Below are 15,003 nucleotides of genomic sequence, written 5' to 3'. Positions count from 1 at the left end.
AATCAATAGAAACACGGACAACCAGAAATAAAGGTTTATTTGAAATACAATTAGGCCAAGCTAAGTCTTTGGGAAAGTACTCGTCAAAGTCATAAACCCATTATAAAAAAAACAACACAATGCTTGAAGGTGCACAGACCAAAGCATATAACCTTATTTGGAACACCCAACAGTAGTTCTAGGGAAGTCAAACCTTTTTAAACGCATTCAGTATAGGACACACCTATGCATGCAGAGTAAAACCAATGATTACTTTCAGATTACATTCAGTAATACCAGGGTAGTAGACCCTAACAGTTGTACCATGATGCTCCGCAAGAAATCACATAAGTCAACTGGAACGTATATATGAATAGTGGGACACTTATTTTAGGTACAGTAAAAACCTATAACTACTTTTGTGATAACACACAGTTATACTAGCCGAGTAAAACCTAGGGATGTAATACAATTACAGGTGCTTTTGAGATCAGTGAAACACAGATTGAAATAAGTGGTAATTCTTGTAACTTATTTTAGGATGGCACAGAGCTAACTCAAGGTAAGTAAAACCCATACACTTTTTCAAGGAGCTATGAGCAACTTGGGGCAGGTATAAACCGAAGACTGTTTTTGTGTCTGTCTAAAACAGAACAGGGAAAGCAAAACCGTGTTGCTCTTCATAAATGACTCAAGGTTATTCTAGGTAAGTAAAACCTAATGCATACTTATTCTGGGCAGGCTAACAGCAAGTAAGGGAACGCAAGACCCAGTTGGGAAACTTGCACACTCATTTTTTGAAAGACATACTTAAGTGAAGCCAACAGCATTACTTTTGGGGAAGAGGCACAACCAATTCACAAGTAAGATAACCTTTTATCTACTTTTCAGAATGACAGAACATTTCTAAGGTAAGTAAACCAACCATATATATATATATATATATATATATATATATATATATATATATATATATATATATATATATACATATATACATATATACATATATACACACACTTTTCAGAAAGGTTAGAACATACTTTCTTATAATGTGAAGACAGTTTGAATCCTCTAATGAAATCTAGGTAAGCCTTTCCCAGCAGTAAAAGTGTTCAACAAATTACAACCTATGAGGGGACAAGCAATGCCAAAAAAAAATAGATTTAGAAGGGTGCATTTAAGGAGCCAGGACAGCCAAAGTCAAATGGACAAAGTCAATAGTTCTGATGCACTTCTTCTTGGATAAAGTCTTTCACAAAGTCAGATAGTTCAGGAAAATTACTGGAGGAACACAGGCTGTTAAGCCTGTGCAAGGGGAGTTGAGATCAACTACAAAAGTTAAGCAAGCTCCCTTCTTAGGTGAGAAAGCAGGACTTTCGGCAATAAGTTAAGTACCCCAATCCCCAAAGTAACCTCTGGGTTGATGAAAGTGTTCCAGCTGGATTCCAGCCAAGCAGACCCTTGTTCCTATGCCTCAGTCGTGGGGACAAGAGGGAGGACTTCCGGCGGGCTCCTGCAGCAGTACTCGGGATAGGACATCGTCAGCTATGGATTTCCTTCGATTCAGTGACTCTTTGTGGTTTCAGCGCCTTTTAAACAGCACTTATGAAGAACCAATATCGCTGGTTGGATTCTCGTTGTGGTCTAGCACTCTGGTGAGGGGACTTTTCAGACTTTAATCGTGTCTCTGGAGTTCCAGCAGGATTCCCACAAAGTTTGAGCGAGATTCCGAATTCGGGAGACCGTGCACCGCCAGATGGCTCGAGGTCCCAGGGTATTGCACCCCCGCAATGTCACAGCACGACGTGGGATGGCTCAAAATGCAGGTCTTCTTGAGTCTAGTGGGTCTCACCAGGCTCTGGGTCATCGTTTTTAGAGTCCCCAGGTCGATTGGAAGGGCAAGAGGCATTTTTCAGTCAGAACCTTTTCTTTTTACTGCATTAATATTACAGGATTGCTGTGGTACAGTGCGAGATTACTGATGCAACAGAAGGGCATCACTGGAAGAAACTAATATCATGAGAGCAGGTGGGGGCAGAGTAACTTTAGAAGGGATGCAGGGAGACCCAAAAGGTGAAGGAAGAGTGCACATGTAAAGTTACAAGGGGGCCTAAAAAAAAAATCGAATTTCAAAGGAGTTTTCTTCTCTCCACAGTAATGCATGTTGCGTAACCTTGGGAAGCCCTTTTGCAGAAAGAGAAGGGCGTGCAATGGTTTTTGTGGTTATGTTTCTACAGTAAATTCCCGGTGGATAATCTCCTGGAAATTAAAGAGGGACAAACAAAACAAAATAAAAAGGCATACACTAGAAGATCTTGCACCAATTCACAATTTGCATATTGGACAGGGGCCATGTTCTAAGACCATGGCCACTATGAAGACCATGGCCACTATGAAGGCCATGGCCAGTAGGTCGCAGCGTTTTACCATAATTGGTGCAAAGTGGACAGTGGCCAAAGGCCATGGCCAGTGGGTCACAATCTTTTAACCTAAGTGGGGGGCGAAGTCCATGACCAGGAGGCTATGATTATTTACAAATCGAGTAACAAAACTTTAGTTGAGACACAGTTAAGGTGAACCAATGTATTGCAACAAAACCCATGAAGTTCAGCGGGCGTTGGAAGTGAACTTCGAGTCACTTGTGTTGCTCAGAACTTCATAAGTAACATCATTGCTGACATAACCTGGGGAATTTCTGAGTTAAGGTTATTGTCACTTCCAACACCAGCCACATTTCATGTATTTTGTTGCGAAGAATTGGTAAGCAATTACTACCTGTACAAGTTTAAGTTTGGAAATGCCACCATTAATGTTTCACTTATTACATTAAACACACAATAAAACCACCATTGTTAAAACCTAAGTCACTGTTTAGTTATGGATTGCATTAGTGTTTTTGCTTTATATTTTTGTTGAATGTGTGCTTGTCAGTACACTATGCACATTTTAAGTTCCTGTTTTGTATGAAATGTAGTATGATGATGGTAGTAAGAGTATTGTTTCAAGAGCGTTCTTTGCAGAAGCATGGGTGTATATTATGTTATTTAATGTGCATGTTCAGGCTATTTTTAAAATGTCACGTGTGTTTTCCTCAAATGGAGTAGATATGTTAGCTGTGTGTCTTGGTACATGTGTGCTGATCTTACTTTTTTAGTTAATGTTTGTGAGGGAAAGTTAAAGTTTCAATAATGTTCGTTTAATTTTGGGTTTAGTAACAGGTGAAGCCTCAAGTTGGCATTCTTAACACGTTTATTGCATAATTTGTATGTACATAATGTTGAAAGATGTGTGTCGTGTGTGGTTGATAGTTTGCGCAATATTTTTTATAACACTGTAGATGTTAAATTTTTTTTGTCTCTTAGAATGCATACAGCATGTATGCCAACCCACCTGCGTTTTAGGTGCAGCCGATCATTTTGCACTTTCCTTAGAGTATTTTTCCTTTTGCTGAATGTCCATTTTAATATAGACCGATAGGTTTGTCTCAGAGTTACTGTCACATTCAATGTTGACAATGACAACTGTGTCAATTTGAGAACCTCTTAACATAAGGGGGAGTGGGACAGTTGACAACCACACCAACATACAAAACATTTAGACCAGGAAGTGATCAAAGGTGGTATCAGGAAATCAGAAAGTCCTTCTTGCATGACAGGATATAAATACAAGAGTTAAAATCTTTTAGACCATTCGAAATAGACAGCATGCAGAGGATGATGAAGAACACGGGAAGGAAATGATACTTATCTACTACTATAGAGTAATCGCCTCTACAATAAGTACACAAATTATGGACAAACATTTTGTACTCTCAATTTTTATCCAGTAGTCACACCTTCGCAGAATTACACTTCCAACAATAGCAATCCTAAACAATAAGGTGAAGAGGGTACATCTACTTATGAAATACAAACCTGCTGCAATCTGAAAACAACAGGAATTTTCTGCTCTGTACAAGCAGCAATAAAGTTGTCAGGAAGCAATTGTCCTGCCGCAAGGAACTGATCTTCATTGCCTTGGTCGATTAATATATCCAATGGTGCGCCAGAATAGGATTTCACAAGAAGAGTAGCATCATAAGCCTGTAGACAACATAGTAATGGGAATGATATTCATTAGAACATGGCAACAACCTCTGTTTTCTAGAAACTGTGGTGTATAAATAATTAGAGTGCCATCAAATGTAATGCCACTGAGGGTTAAGAGCGATTTAGTCTAAATCATTATAAAATACATTTCACAACTAATTCCATTAGAACATGGCAGTCTTTGCTTAATGGCAAAGATGGGAGCAGAACATACACTCACACACATTCTTCATAGCATCCCCCTATATTATTCCTATCACTTACCCATGGAATACTTATGGCAGGTTAATAAACATACAATCTGATCTGCCAAATGCTCAAATATCAATGACCAACTTGCTAAAATTGGGACTGGAGTGCCAATTGCACCACCTTGGTGAGAGCACTTACCATGCCAAGGATAGATTGTAGCACACTGCACATTGGCGCTGTAAGGGAGGCTTAGGACGCCTGCAAGTGTTACAAAACGATGCAATTTGCATCGTGAAAATGTGCGTAGACAAGAGCCTGTGTCGGTGCACAGAAAGAACCTGCACTGGCTCGCAGTTGAAGCTAGGACCCGTTTCAAAGCACTTACTATTGTTCATAAATGTCACTATGGACAAGTCCTAGCTTACCTAAAAGTCTGCATGAAAGTCCACACTCCGGGGAGAGCTACTCGTTCCAGCGATGGTATAGGCATGGCGGTTCCCAGGAGTAATCGGACTAGAGAGTTAAGGAGATCTTTCCCAGTTCAGGCAGCTTTAGCCTGGAACAATCTGCCAAAGACTTGCGTGCAGACCCTAACCTCTTGAGTTTTAGGAAGCGTTTGAAAGCAATCATTTTGAATAATCAGTACCTAGTGACTCGGACCCTCTTTCCCCCTCCATTTCTTCATCTGCGCCCCGATGCCTGCGCGTTCTGGCGTATTACAAGCAAAAGATCAATAAAAATAAATAAAAATAAATAAAAGGTGCATGTGTTGCATGTTGGAGAGAACTGTCGATCAGGGAGGTGAGCAGGATGTGTTCCTATAGGAAAGGCCTATGGGGAAACCTGTCAAACGCGCATTGGTCACCCTCCCATCGCGGCGGCCCCCAATCCGGCGGTTCGGCTGCACTAGAATGGGCCCTGGGCACCATTGAGTTTCATTTGTCCTACTGTTTGGAACATTGCTTATCCACTCCTGTAGGTCTTGTATCTCCATGTCAAGCCTTAGTCTCCATAAACCATGTGGTTGGTTCTGTTAACTCTATTGTTCTGAAGGAATATGCATCCTTCCTGGATATCTTCCACAAAGGCAAGGCAGAGGGTTTGCTGGGCCGCCGTCCTTATGATTGCCCCATTGATCTGATCCCAGGCACGGAAATTCCCCATGGGTGTATTTATTCCTTATCAGAAGTAGAAGACCGAGCACTGAAGGAATATATCGACTCTGCCCTTCGGAACAGACATTTCACTCTCACAATCTCCTGCTGTCAGTCCTATATTTTTTGTCCCGAAACGCAAGGTTGATCTAAGGCCTTGCATAGACTACAGGCGGGTCGACCAAATCACTGAAGAACAGATACCCAATTCCTCTAATCTCTGCCTTACTGGACCAGCTGCATCAGGCTACCATATTCACCAAGCTCGACCTCAAGAGGGCCTATAATCTGGTTCGTGTTAGGAAAGGTGACGAGTGGAAGACCGCCTTATGTACGCGATATGGTCTATTTGAATATAACGACATGCCATTAAGCCTGTGCAATGTGCCAGCCACATTCCAGCGCTTCATGAGTAACATTTTACACAACATTTTATATTCTTACGTCAGTGTCCATTTGGATGATATCGTGATCTATTCCCCAATGTATTCAACACACGTAGCCCACGTCACAGAGGTTCTTGTTCGGTTACACCAACATGCATTGTACGCCAAGCCCGAGAAGTGTGCATTCCACGTACACAAAATAGAGTTTTTGGGGTTTCACATTTCTGCATAGGGTTTATCCATGAGTAGCAGTAAAGTGAGAGCCATTCTGGAATGGCCTGTGTCCACCTCAGTCAACTCCTTGCAGACTTTCTTGGGATTCGCCAACTTCTACCAGCAGTTTATCCCTGGGTTCTCTGCTATTGCTGTGCCACTGACCCAGCTCAACAGCCCGCTCAACCCCTAAATCTGGTCTGACCCTCAGCAGGACGACCTTGGATACCCTGAAAACTGTTTTCTAAAGCCCACGTTTTACAACATTCAAATCCGGACATTCCTTTAATCGTGGAGGCAGATGCCCCCTTGTTCGCTCTGGGTGACACTCACAGACCTGTCCAACTACTGCACTTCTGCACCCGGTAGCCTACCACTCTCGTAAGTTCACTTCCGCAGAACTGCATTACACAGTAACGGAAAAAGAATTACTGGCGATGAAAGATCCCTTTCAAGCCTGGAGGAATAATCTGCTGGGGGCCAAATGGCATGTTACTGTGTTCACAGACCATCGAAATCTTCAAGACTTCGCTTCCCTCAAGTGTGTGATTAGTCGACAAGTACTTTGGCATCTGTTTTTTGCCGTTTGAAACCACGCCCGGGCACCAAACACAGAAAAGCAGATGCACTTTCACGACACAATGGGGGCAAGGTTTTCCCAGTGTTCCCACCTAGTGTATTAGAAAAGGTACATTTCATCTGCCTTTGCACACCTCCTCTAGTCTGATCACCTTCATTAAGGAGTGGGTGTCACTCCATCGGGACGAGTTGCTGGAATGGAACGTATCCCATCATGTGGGTTTGCCTTTTGTCCAGGACCGGTTATTCCTACCAACACAGCATACCAGACATCAAGCTTTGGACAGGTTCCATGATGCCCTAATCAATGGTCATCCAGGACAAAACAAAACCCTGACTCCCTTGCAACACTGGTGTTGGTGGCTCACAATGAGACAGGACACTATTTAATATGTCAACACATGCGCATGTTGCGCCCAGGGTAAAAATCAGCGTGGCAAACTGCTCGGTCTGCTCCAACTCATGTCGATACCACACAAGCCTTAGCATACCATATCCATGGATTGTATAACCGACCTGCCCAAGATTAAAACACATGACACAATATGGGTGGTAGTTGATTACTAAAATGGCCCGTTTTGTTCCTTGCTCAGGCGTTCCTTCGACTCCCGTTTTGGCCAGATTGTATTTCCGACAATTTTATGGTCCCCCATCCATTATCATTTCTGATTGTGGCTCTCAATTTACTTCCCACTTCAGGAAAACCCTAACAGCCATGTTAGGTATAGATGCCCTTTTTTCATCGGCTTACCATCCTGAAACTGACTGACAGAGCGTGTGAACCAAACACTGGAGCAGTATCTGCTTTGCCTTTGCCTCCAACACCAAGACACATGGCATAATGTCTGGAGTGCGGCAGTATTCGCCTGTAACAAGGCTCCAAACTCCTCTACTGGGTTTTCATTAAAATAATTCTCTTTACAGTCAGCATCCCCACACCCTGCCCCTCTCGGATGTCCCTCTTTCCACCGTCCAGGCTGCAAACGATTGTTACTCTAGTCTGCAGGCATTCTAGGAGCACAACTATGCCAATCTCCAAAAGGCTCAAGACACCATCCATCAGGCAGTTGGCAAGCATCGCCAACCTGCTGCTCCCTATAAACCGGGTGATGAAGTCTAGTTGTCCACGCGCCATCTACACATTCCAGGTTGCCGTAAATTGCAACCGCGATTCGTGGGATCTTAACGCATCACAAACGTTATCAAACCAGTGTCTTTTTGTCTTGCTTTGCCTGTTTCCTGGCGCATTCAGAAAGTTTTTCAAGCTTCCCTCCTCAAACCTTGTCCACCCTACATGCGCATTACCATCCCATCTCCCCCTGTCAATCCTGGTTCTGGTGACGAATACGAGGTCCATGTCATCCTGGACTTGCGGTTATTCAGGGGTTGTCTCCAGTGTCTTGTGGATTGGAAGGGGTATGGTCCATCCATTCCCCTGACTTGCTGCAACGCTTCCACCTATCCCATCCACATCGGAGGGGAGGGCTCTGTCATAAATGCACAAGGCTCACCCTCCCGTCCGCGGCGGCCCCCAGCCCGGCAGCTTCACTGCACTAGGAGCATGCAACGGCTCTTCCCCTCAGCACCAGGGTTCCCGCCTTCTCTGTGGAGGTTGGCATGGCGCCCGAGCGATGCTGTGCAGCGTCGGTCACATGCCCAATGCATCAGGGCACCAGTCCTGTGACTTCTGTCACGTGACCTTGCAATCAGAAAGTCACGCAGCACCCGCACTACTTAAAGGATTCTCATTCATTCCTCTCTGCCTCTCAACGTCTTTGGGTGGCTGCTTGGTTTCTTGGTGCTGTGTTTCTTGCTTGTGTGTTTTGCTGCATTCTCTTGGATTACCTGGTTGCTCTAGACCCCTGGCTTTGTTTACTGGACTGCAGCTGGATTAACCCTCTTGTTACGCTCACCTGGTCTCTGCGGGGACGTTGGGGCACGGTTGCAGCCTTCCCTGGAAGTTAATACCTCTTGTGAGTGTGTTGTGGACTGCACTGGTTATTGGCACTGCCCCAGCGAGGATACGAGAGATTGTGAGTAGGCTGCTATATGACTGCTGTCCCTCTCAAACCCGTCTTCCCAGAATGTGGTGACCATGTGCCGGCCCATATATTCTCACCTGTTGATTAATGATGGCGATCTCGGTCCTGCTTTTCACCGCACGGGCGCATTGAATGGACCAAGTTCCTTCACTGGCCTATGTGCGTGGCAGCCTAGACCGGGGCTGTGGCTGCTACGAAAGGTAAGTGTCTTTTGCCCTTTAAAATATTGTAGTGCTGACTCCTGATTATTGTCCGAATCCTTTTAATAAGGTCTTTCCTCCGCTTTCTCCCAATAGGTGGTGTGCAGCCCAGCGGTAGTTGTGGTGCAAGAAGCGAGGCCCAATGGGAAGAGAAAGGAGTTCACAAAGTTCTGACAGATGGTAAGTGTTGGTTTTAGGTCAAGCGCGAGGATTTGTCTAAGCGCAACCTTAAACGTAATGTCTTTGCAGTTTCTAACCTTGTCTTTGTCTTTTTCCCTTGCAGGCACCGTCTGTCGGGACGTCTGGCTGGAGCGCTGCTATCCGGAGGTCTGGAGATGGAAGATGAATGCTAGAGTCCAAGATGATGCATGCCGAAGGAAGCGAATTGCAAGGTAAGAGCTGCATCTGGAAGCCAGGTAAGATGCGCTCTGGCTGCTAGCTGAAGACAGGTAAGATGCACTTAGGTGGCGGTGAGCGTTACGCTGCAAAAGCAGAATAACGTGAAGCGTGTGCTGGGAGGCAGAGAAGGCTTTTATAGCCTAGCTCTGGCCACGCCCATAGTCTTAACTCATCGGCCCCACCCTGCCACTCCTAAAAGGATGCTTACACGTGCAGTCTGCCTCTTCCCAGCAGCCACGCCGACTTAATGCATATGGGGGCCCCTGCAGGGGAAACCAAGTACCTGCACCAAACAAAATGTGCTAGTGCACATTTATTTATGAGCCTGGCGCCAAAGGCGCCAGGACTGAGTCCAGCTGGGCTCTCCATGTCGAATTATCCCCAAGGGACAATAAAAGGTAGTGGTGCCCCTTGATCTCGGGCCCTGATGGTGCGGGATCTGTGGTTCTGGGTCCATTGCCATGACAGCACTCCCCCTCAAGGCCCCTCTCACGAGCGTTCTTTCTCCCGGTCCTGGCTTGGTGGGATTTTAGCGATGGAATTGCCTGATCAGTCGTGGAGCGTGGACGAATTCACTGGGTTCCCATGTACGGTCTTGAGGCCCATAACCCTTCCAATCTATAAGGTAGTACAATTTAGATTGCACTATTTTGGAATCCAGGATAGTTTTGACCTCGTATTCCGGTTCTCCTTCTACGATTTCAGGCTCTGGTGGTGCTTCAATTCGAGTACCTGGTTTCATTGGTTTCAGGAGTGAAACATGGAATACTGTTGGATTCGCATATTGTATTTGTAATTTGTTTTATTTGTACCGCGCACCATCAGGCCCAGAGGCATCAGGGCGCAAATTGTGCAAAGTTACATACAGAGCATATATACATACATAAAATTATAGACAGGGTAATAAACGAGCATTTCTATATACATAAAGTACAATGCAAATGTAAGCATGAGACATAACAGGAACGTATAGTATATCTATGTAGAGTGTATGATAGGCAGGGCAGTGAGCCAGGGTAAGTAGGACTAAGGTGTGCAGAACAATTCTAATGCTGGTTGAAAAGCCATGATTTAGTTTTAAACTTGAATGTGTTAAATGAGTCTTCAGATCTGATTGATACGGGGAGGGCATTCCCTAGCTTGGACGCTTAGCTTCTGCCCCCCGCTTTGTGGAGTTTGAACCTAGGGATCGATAGATAGTGGGTCTGGGCGGTTCTTAGAGGTCGGGTCGTCGAATGGCGGGACAGCCGACTGCAGAGGTAAAGGGGGGCCTTGTTAGCCAGGCATTTGTGCGTGAGGGCAAGTGTTTTCAGTGAGATTCTCTGCTTGACAAGTAGCCACTGTAGGTTAGTTCTGGATTCGGAGATGTGGCGGTTACGAGGGATGCTTAAGGCGGCTCTAATAGCGTTGTTCTGGGTAGTTTGAAGTTTATTCAGGTTCTCTTGGCTGGTTCCTAAGTAAAGGGCACTACAATAGTCAATTTTGGACATGATGAGGGTTCTGGCTAATGTGACACTATTAGGAGTGGTCAGGAACGGTCTGCAGGCTGCAATGAGTTTACAAGTGTATGCAGAGGCTGATCTGACTGCATTTATTTGTCGAGATAGGGATAGGGTGGCGTCAAGGTAAAAACCTAAGGTTTGGTGTCTTTCGAGACTTGGATAGTATTACCATCTATGATAAATGACTTGTAGGAGAGCTCTAGTTTGTTAAGGGGTGCCTAGGATGAGGAGCTCCGTCTTGTCGTCAGTTAGGCATAACTGGTGTTGGGCCATCCAGGTTTGGATGACCAGGTAGACGTCGTTAAGGGCCTTGGTTTCAGCTGAATAGTCTCCTGTGATGGGAATGATTATCTGGCTGTCGTCAGCATAGTTTGTGTAGGAGACACCCAGATAATCAAGTACATCAAAGAGTGGTTTCGTGAAGATGTTATAGAGTGTAGGTGACACACAAGATCCTTGAGGAACGCTGCAGTGAATTGGAGCGGGGTCCGCGGCTGCGGATGGGGAAAAGACCCTCATCGATCTATTACTCAGAAAGGATTTGATCCAGGCCGTGGCTGAGGTCGAGAAGTGGGCAGCAGAGTGGAGGTGCCTACATAGGATCTAGTGATGGACCAGATCGAATGCCGCAGAGAGGTCGAGGAGAAGTAGCATTGCTAGTTTGCCCTTGTCCTTCAAAATCTCAATTTGGGTTTTTAGGTCTATCAGAGCCGTTTCAGTCCCATGTCTGGGACAAAATGCAGATTGTTGTAGACCTAGGAGATTGTTGGATTCCAAGCAATCTTGGATCTGAAGGTATGCTGCACGGTCTAGGATCTTAAGCAGGAACGGGACAGTGGTTATAGGTCTGAAGTTAGTGGGTATGCTTGGGTCTAGGGATGGATTTTAAAAGCAATGGGATCACTCATGCGTCCTTGAGGTTGTCAGGGACAATACCTGTTTTAAAGGAGGAGTTAATAAAGGCCGTGATAAATGGGGCCAAATCATGTGCAGAGTCCTTGATGATGGGAGCGGGGCATGGGTCACCTTGGCAATTAGATGGTTTGAGTCTCAAGATGATGTTTTCTACCTCAGCAATAGAGAGCGGTGAGAAGGAAAAAGGTTTGATGTTAGACGAGTCTAGTGGGAGGGCCCTTGCGGGGGTGGGCGGACGGTTGTCCAGCTTCAGACCTGTCTTGTTTGTCTTTAATTTTGGATTGTAGCGTAGAAATTGTATTCAGTAAGGCTGACTGGATGTTGGCACACCATTTACTATCTTTAGTGCAGGTGTCAGGAGGGGGCGGGGGTGGCTGGAGTTTCGAGCTCTAGGATCTTAAAAAGTTCCTTTGTGTTCGAGTCAGCTTGCAGAACACAGTTATTAAGGGACTCTTTTTTGCAGTGATAATGGCATCTTTGTAGGGGAGTGAAGCAAGGAAGAAGCCGTCTTTATGCTCATCAGAAGGGTGGCTTTTCCAGCACAGCATTTAGGAGCACTCTTAACTATGGAGTGAACCAGGAGTTGAGATGTGCCAGTGGTTTAGCCTTCCTGAGTTTGATGGGGGCGATGGTGTCTATAGCCATACGAGCCCTACGCATAGTGCGGTTGTTGGTGTCTTCTAGGGAGGTGGGATCAGAGCAGGTGTCTGAGGCAGCATTGAGGGATGGGAGGAGTTTATCCTTGTTATGTCCTTTTTATTTCTAGTGGGGAGGGCTGGAGCTACCAGCGTCGGGGCTCGAGGGGTTGCTTCAATATTAAAGGTTAGGATTTGATGGTCAGACCATACGCAGGGGGTGTTAGTGAGGACATTAATATTGCAGTTGGAGCCGGCTAACCAGTCAAGGGTCCTGCCTTTGGTATGAGTAGTTTTTGAATGTACATGGTGAAGCCGAAGTCGGTTAGTACGTTCTCAAGATCTAATGCAATGGGATCTTTCGGGTCACCAAGACCCAGATTAAGGTCGCCTAGGATGATAGTTTGCGAGTTAGTTTTGGTTTTGTCGAGGAGGAGGGTGGACATTTCACCAACAAAGGAAGGTGCAGGACCTCGGTGCCTATAGATAAGGTGGAGGGTGGCCGTTTGATTGGGCTTTAGTGATAGTTTGACTGACAGTGATTCAGCTGACTCAAGTTTGGAGTCGGTCGATACTCTTAGACCAAGGGAGTTTTTATGGATGAAGGCCACACCCACCGCCTCTAGATTGGGCAGTGGTACGGTCACATCGCGTGATGCCGTAGTCAGGTGGAAAAGCCAAGGACAGTGAGGGGCCAGATGCGGCAAGTAACCAGGTTTCGGATATGGCAATGAAGTCAAGATCTGAGGTAGTGATGAGGTCAATAATGTCTAATGTGTGCGCTGTGAGAGATCTGGCGTTGATGAGGGCGCCCTTGATCAGAGGCGGTTTAACCACAGTAATAGTGGAATTGCAAGTAGTGGTGAGCGAAGGTAAGCAAGGTGGTGTGTGTAAAGTTTACTTGGTGGTGTTGCTGTGGGTGTGTCATAGGCGGAATCTAGTGCCTAACCTCTTGTTTCTGAGAGAAAGGGAGCAGGGTTGGTTAGGGGTGGGTTTCCTGGCGAAGTGTTCCAACCAGAGAGCAGGGTCGTTAAGGTACTGGTTGATATGGTTGCTAAAGTAGTGTAGACCAGTGGTGGTGGCTGTGGTGCTCATTATAGGAGTCATACTGGGCAGTACCTGGTAGTGTGGGCTCGGACAAACCAGACTATGAAGTGGCTGTGTGAGTTTCGCCCATAGGGGGAAAGTTATCACAGTGAATATCTGAGCAACTGAGGCAGCCTGTAAGGCCAGAGTGTAGTACAGTATATAGAGCGCACAAACGTGCATGATGGTAGCGCTGGATACTTTAGGTGTAAGATACCTGCAGGATAGGTCAAACGGTAGGTGAGGGTGGGAGCACCCTGATGGTGATGCTTTGAATTAGATTGGGGCTCAAGCATACAGGACTACAGTGGTGCAGTGAGGCGCCGCAGGGTAAGCGAGGAGAGCAAACGCCGCGCACCGTGGTCAACATAGGCAGTTTGAGTCTTAAAGTAGGGCTAAGCTAGACACGCGTGGTAGCAAGCCTGGTTGCTAGGGGTGTAGCAGCATAATGTGTACATGTGCACACTCAGCTGAGAAACGGCACAGGCTCATTCAAGTTTTGGAAAGAAACTATGGACCAAGTAAGCACAGAATGGCTATTTGTGCTAGGTTATGGTAGTGCGCAACGCGGAGAGCAAGACATCTCATGCAGTTTAATAACTCAGACTAAACTGTTCACATACAGCTTAACTAGAATGAACTGGCCGCTTGGTAGTATACCAACTACCAAGCATAAAGCGTTACAAGCAAGGTGAGTATTGCAATCATATACAGTAGATAGAACAGCAAGCAGCCTTGTGCGGTGCATTCAAATAATAGATACAAGCATTTCATAACGTTGGGAGTAATAGGTGGCATTTGCAAAGAGGGAGGACGGTGGCCGGTGCGTGGTAAGTCTATGCACACAGATAGTGAGTTAAGGGACCATGATAGTGCGGGGCTGTTGGTGAATGGAGCATGAAGCAATTATGCAGAAACACTAGACAATTAGCACGGCATCGGAGCACAACTTTGGGAGCAGCGTGCAAGTATTAGCAACGGGCTCTGGTGCAGATAGGAGATTAAACATGCAGCGTTTAACGTAAGCACGACGTTTTGTAGGGCCTAAACCAATGGAAGATGCAGGTACAGTGTTTCTGGGTGTGCAGCCCAGTTATAGTGCTGGTCGGCAGAGCATGTTACTATGGTGGGTCAGGAAGGATTTACAAGCAGCAGTATACAGTTGTATCTAGTGCAAAACATTTGATAATATCGCCGTTAGCGAGTAATGTTAAGTTAGTATTGTCAAAGACTATCAGGAGGGTGCACTCTTACAGTACCTTCGAGTTTCTTTGGATGGTAATTCCAATTTCATGACAGCTGGGTTCATCACGGCTTTAATGGAATAAGGCCCCAGATACCTGGGACGGAAGGTTCATGGTCCTTTTAAGGGAATGTTTTTGGATGCTAACCAAACTGCGTCTCTGACTTGATAATGTGGGGCCTCCCTTTGGTGTCGGTCCGCAAACCTTTTCTGTTTTTCTTTAGCGCTTGTCAGATGTTCAGCCGCATCTTTAAGAATCCGAGTGATGGTCTTATGTAAGGTTGTCAATGCTGGCATTTCCAATTCGTCAAGGGAATCAAAAGTGGATGTTCGAGGATGTTGACCATGCACCGTGCGGAATGGGGTGCTGGTGTGAATGGAATTGTT

At 45.6% G+C, this 15,003-nt stretch overlaps 1 protein-coding gene across 3 annotated transcripts in view; it reads right to left on the bottom strand.

Moving 5' to 3' along the window:
* ESD (esterase D) overlaps positions 1 to 15,003 on the bottom strand; it is a 376,126-nt gene that overhangs the window by 51,431 nt on the left and 309,692 nt on the right. For all 3 annotated transcript variants that reach the window (XM_069639904.1, XM_069639902.1, XM_069639903.1), the window contains exon 8: positions 3,897 to 4,064. In XM_069639904.1, the coding sequence (XP_069496005.1) occupies positions 3,897 to 4,064 (168 nt within the window). The remainder of the gene's footprint in view (positions 1 to 3,896; positions 4,065 to 15,003) is intronic.

Source organism: Ambystoma mexicanum, chromosome 7q (assembly GCF_040938575.1).
Source record: "Ambystoma mexicanum isolate Mex_15411 chromosome 7q, UKY_AmexF1_1, whole genome shotgun sequence".
NCBI lineage: Eukaryota > Metazoa > Chordata > Amphibia > Caudata > Ambystomatidae > Ambystoma > Ambystoma mexicanum.
This window is presented reverse-complemented; position numbering and strand designations above follow the sequence as displayed.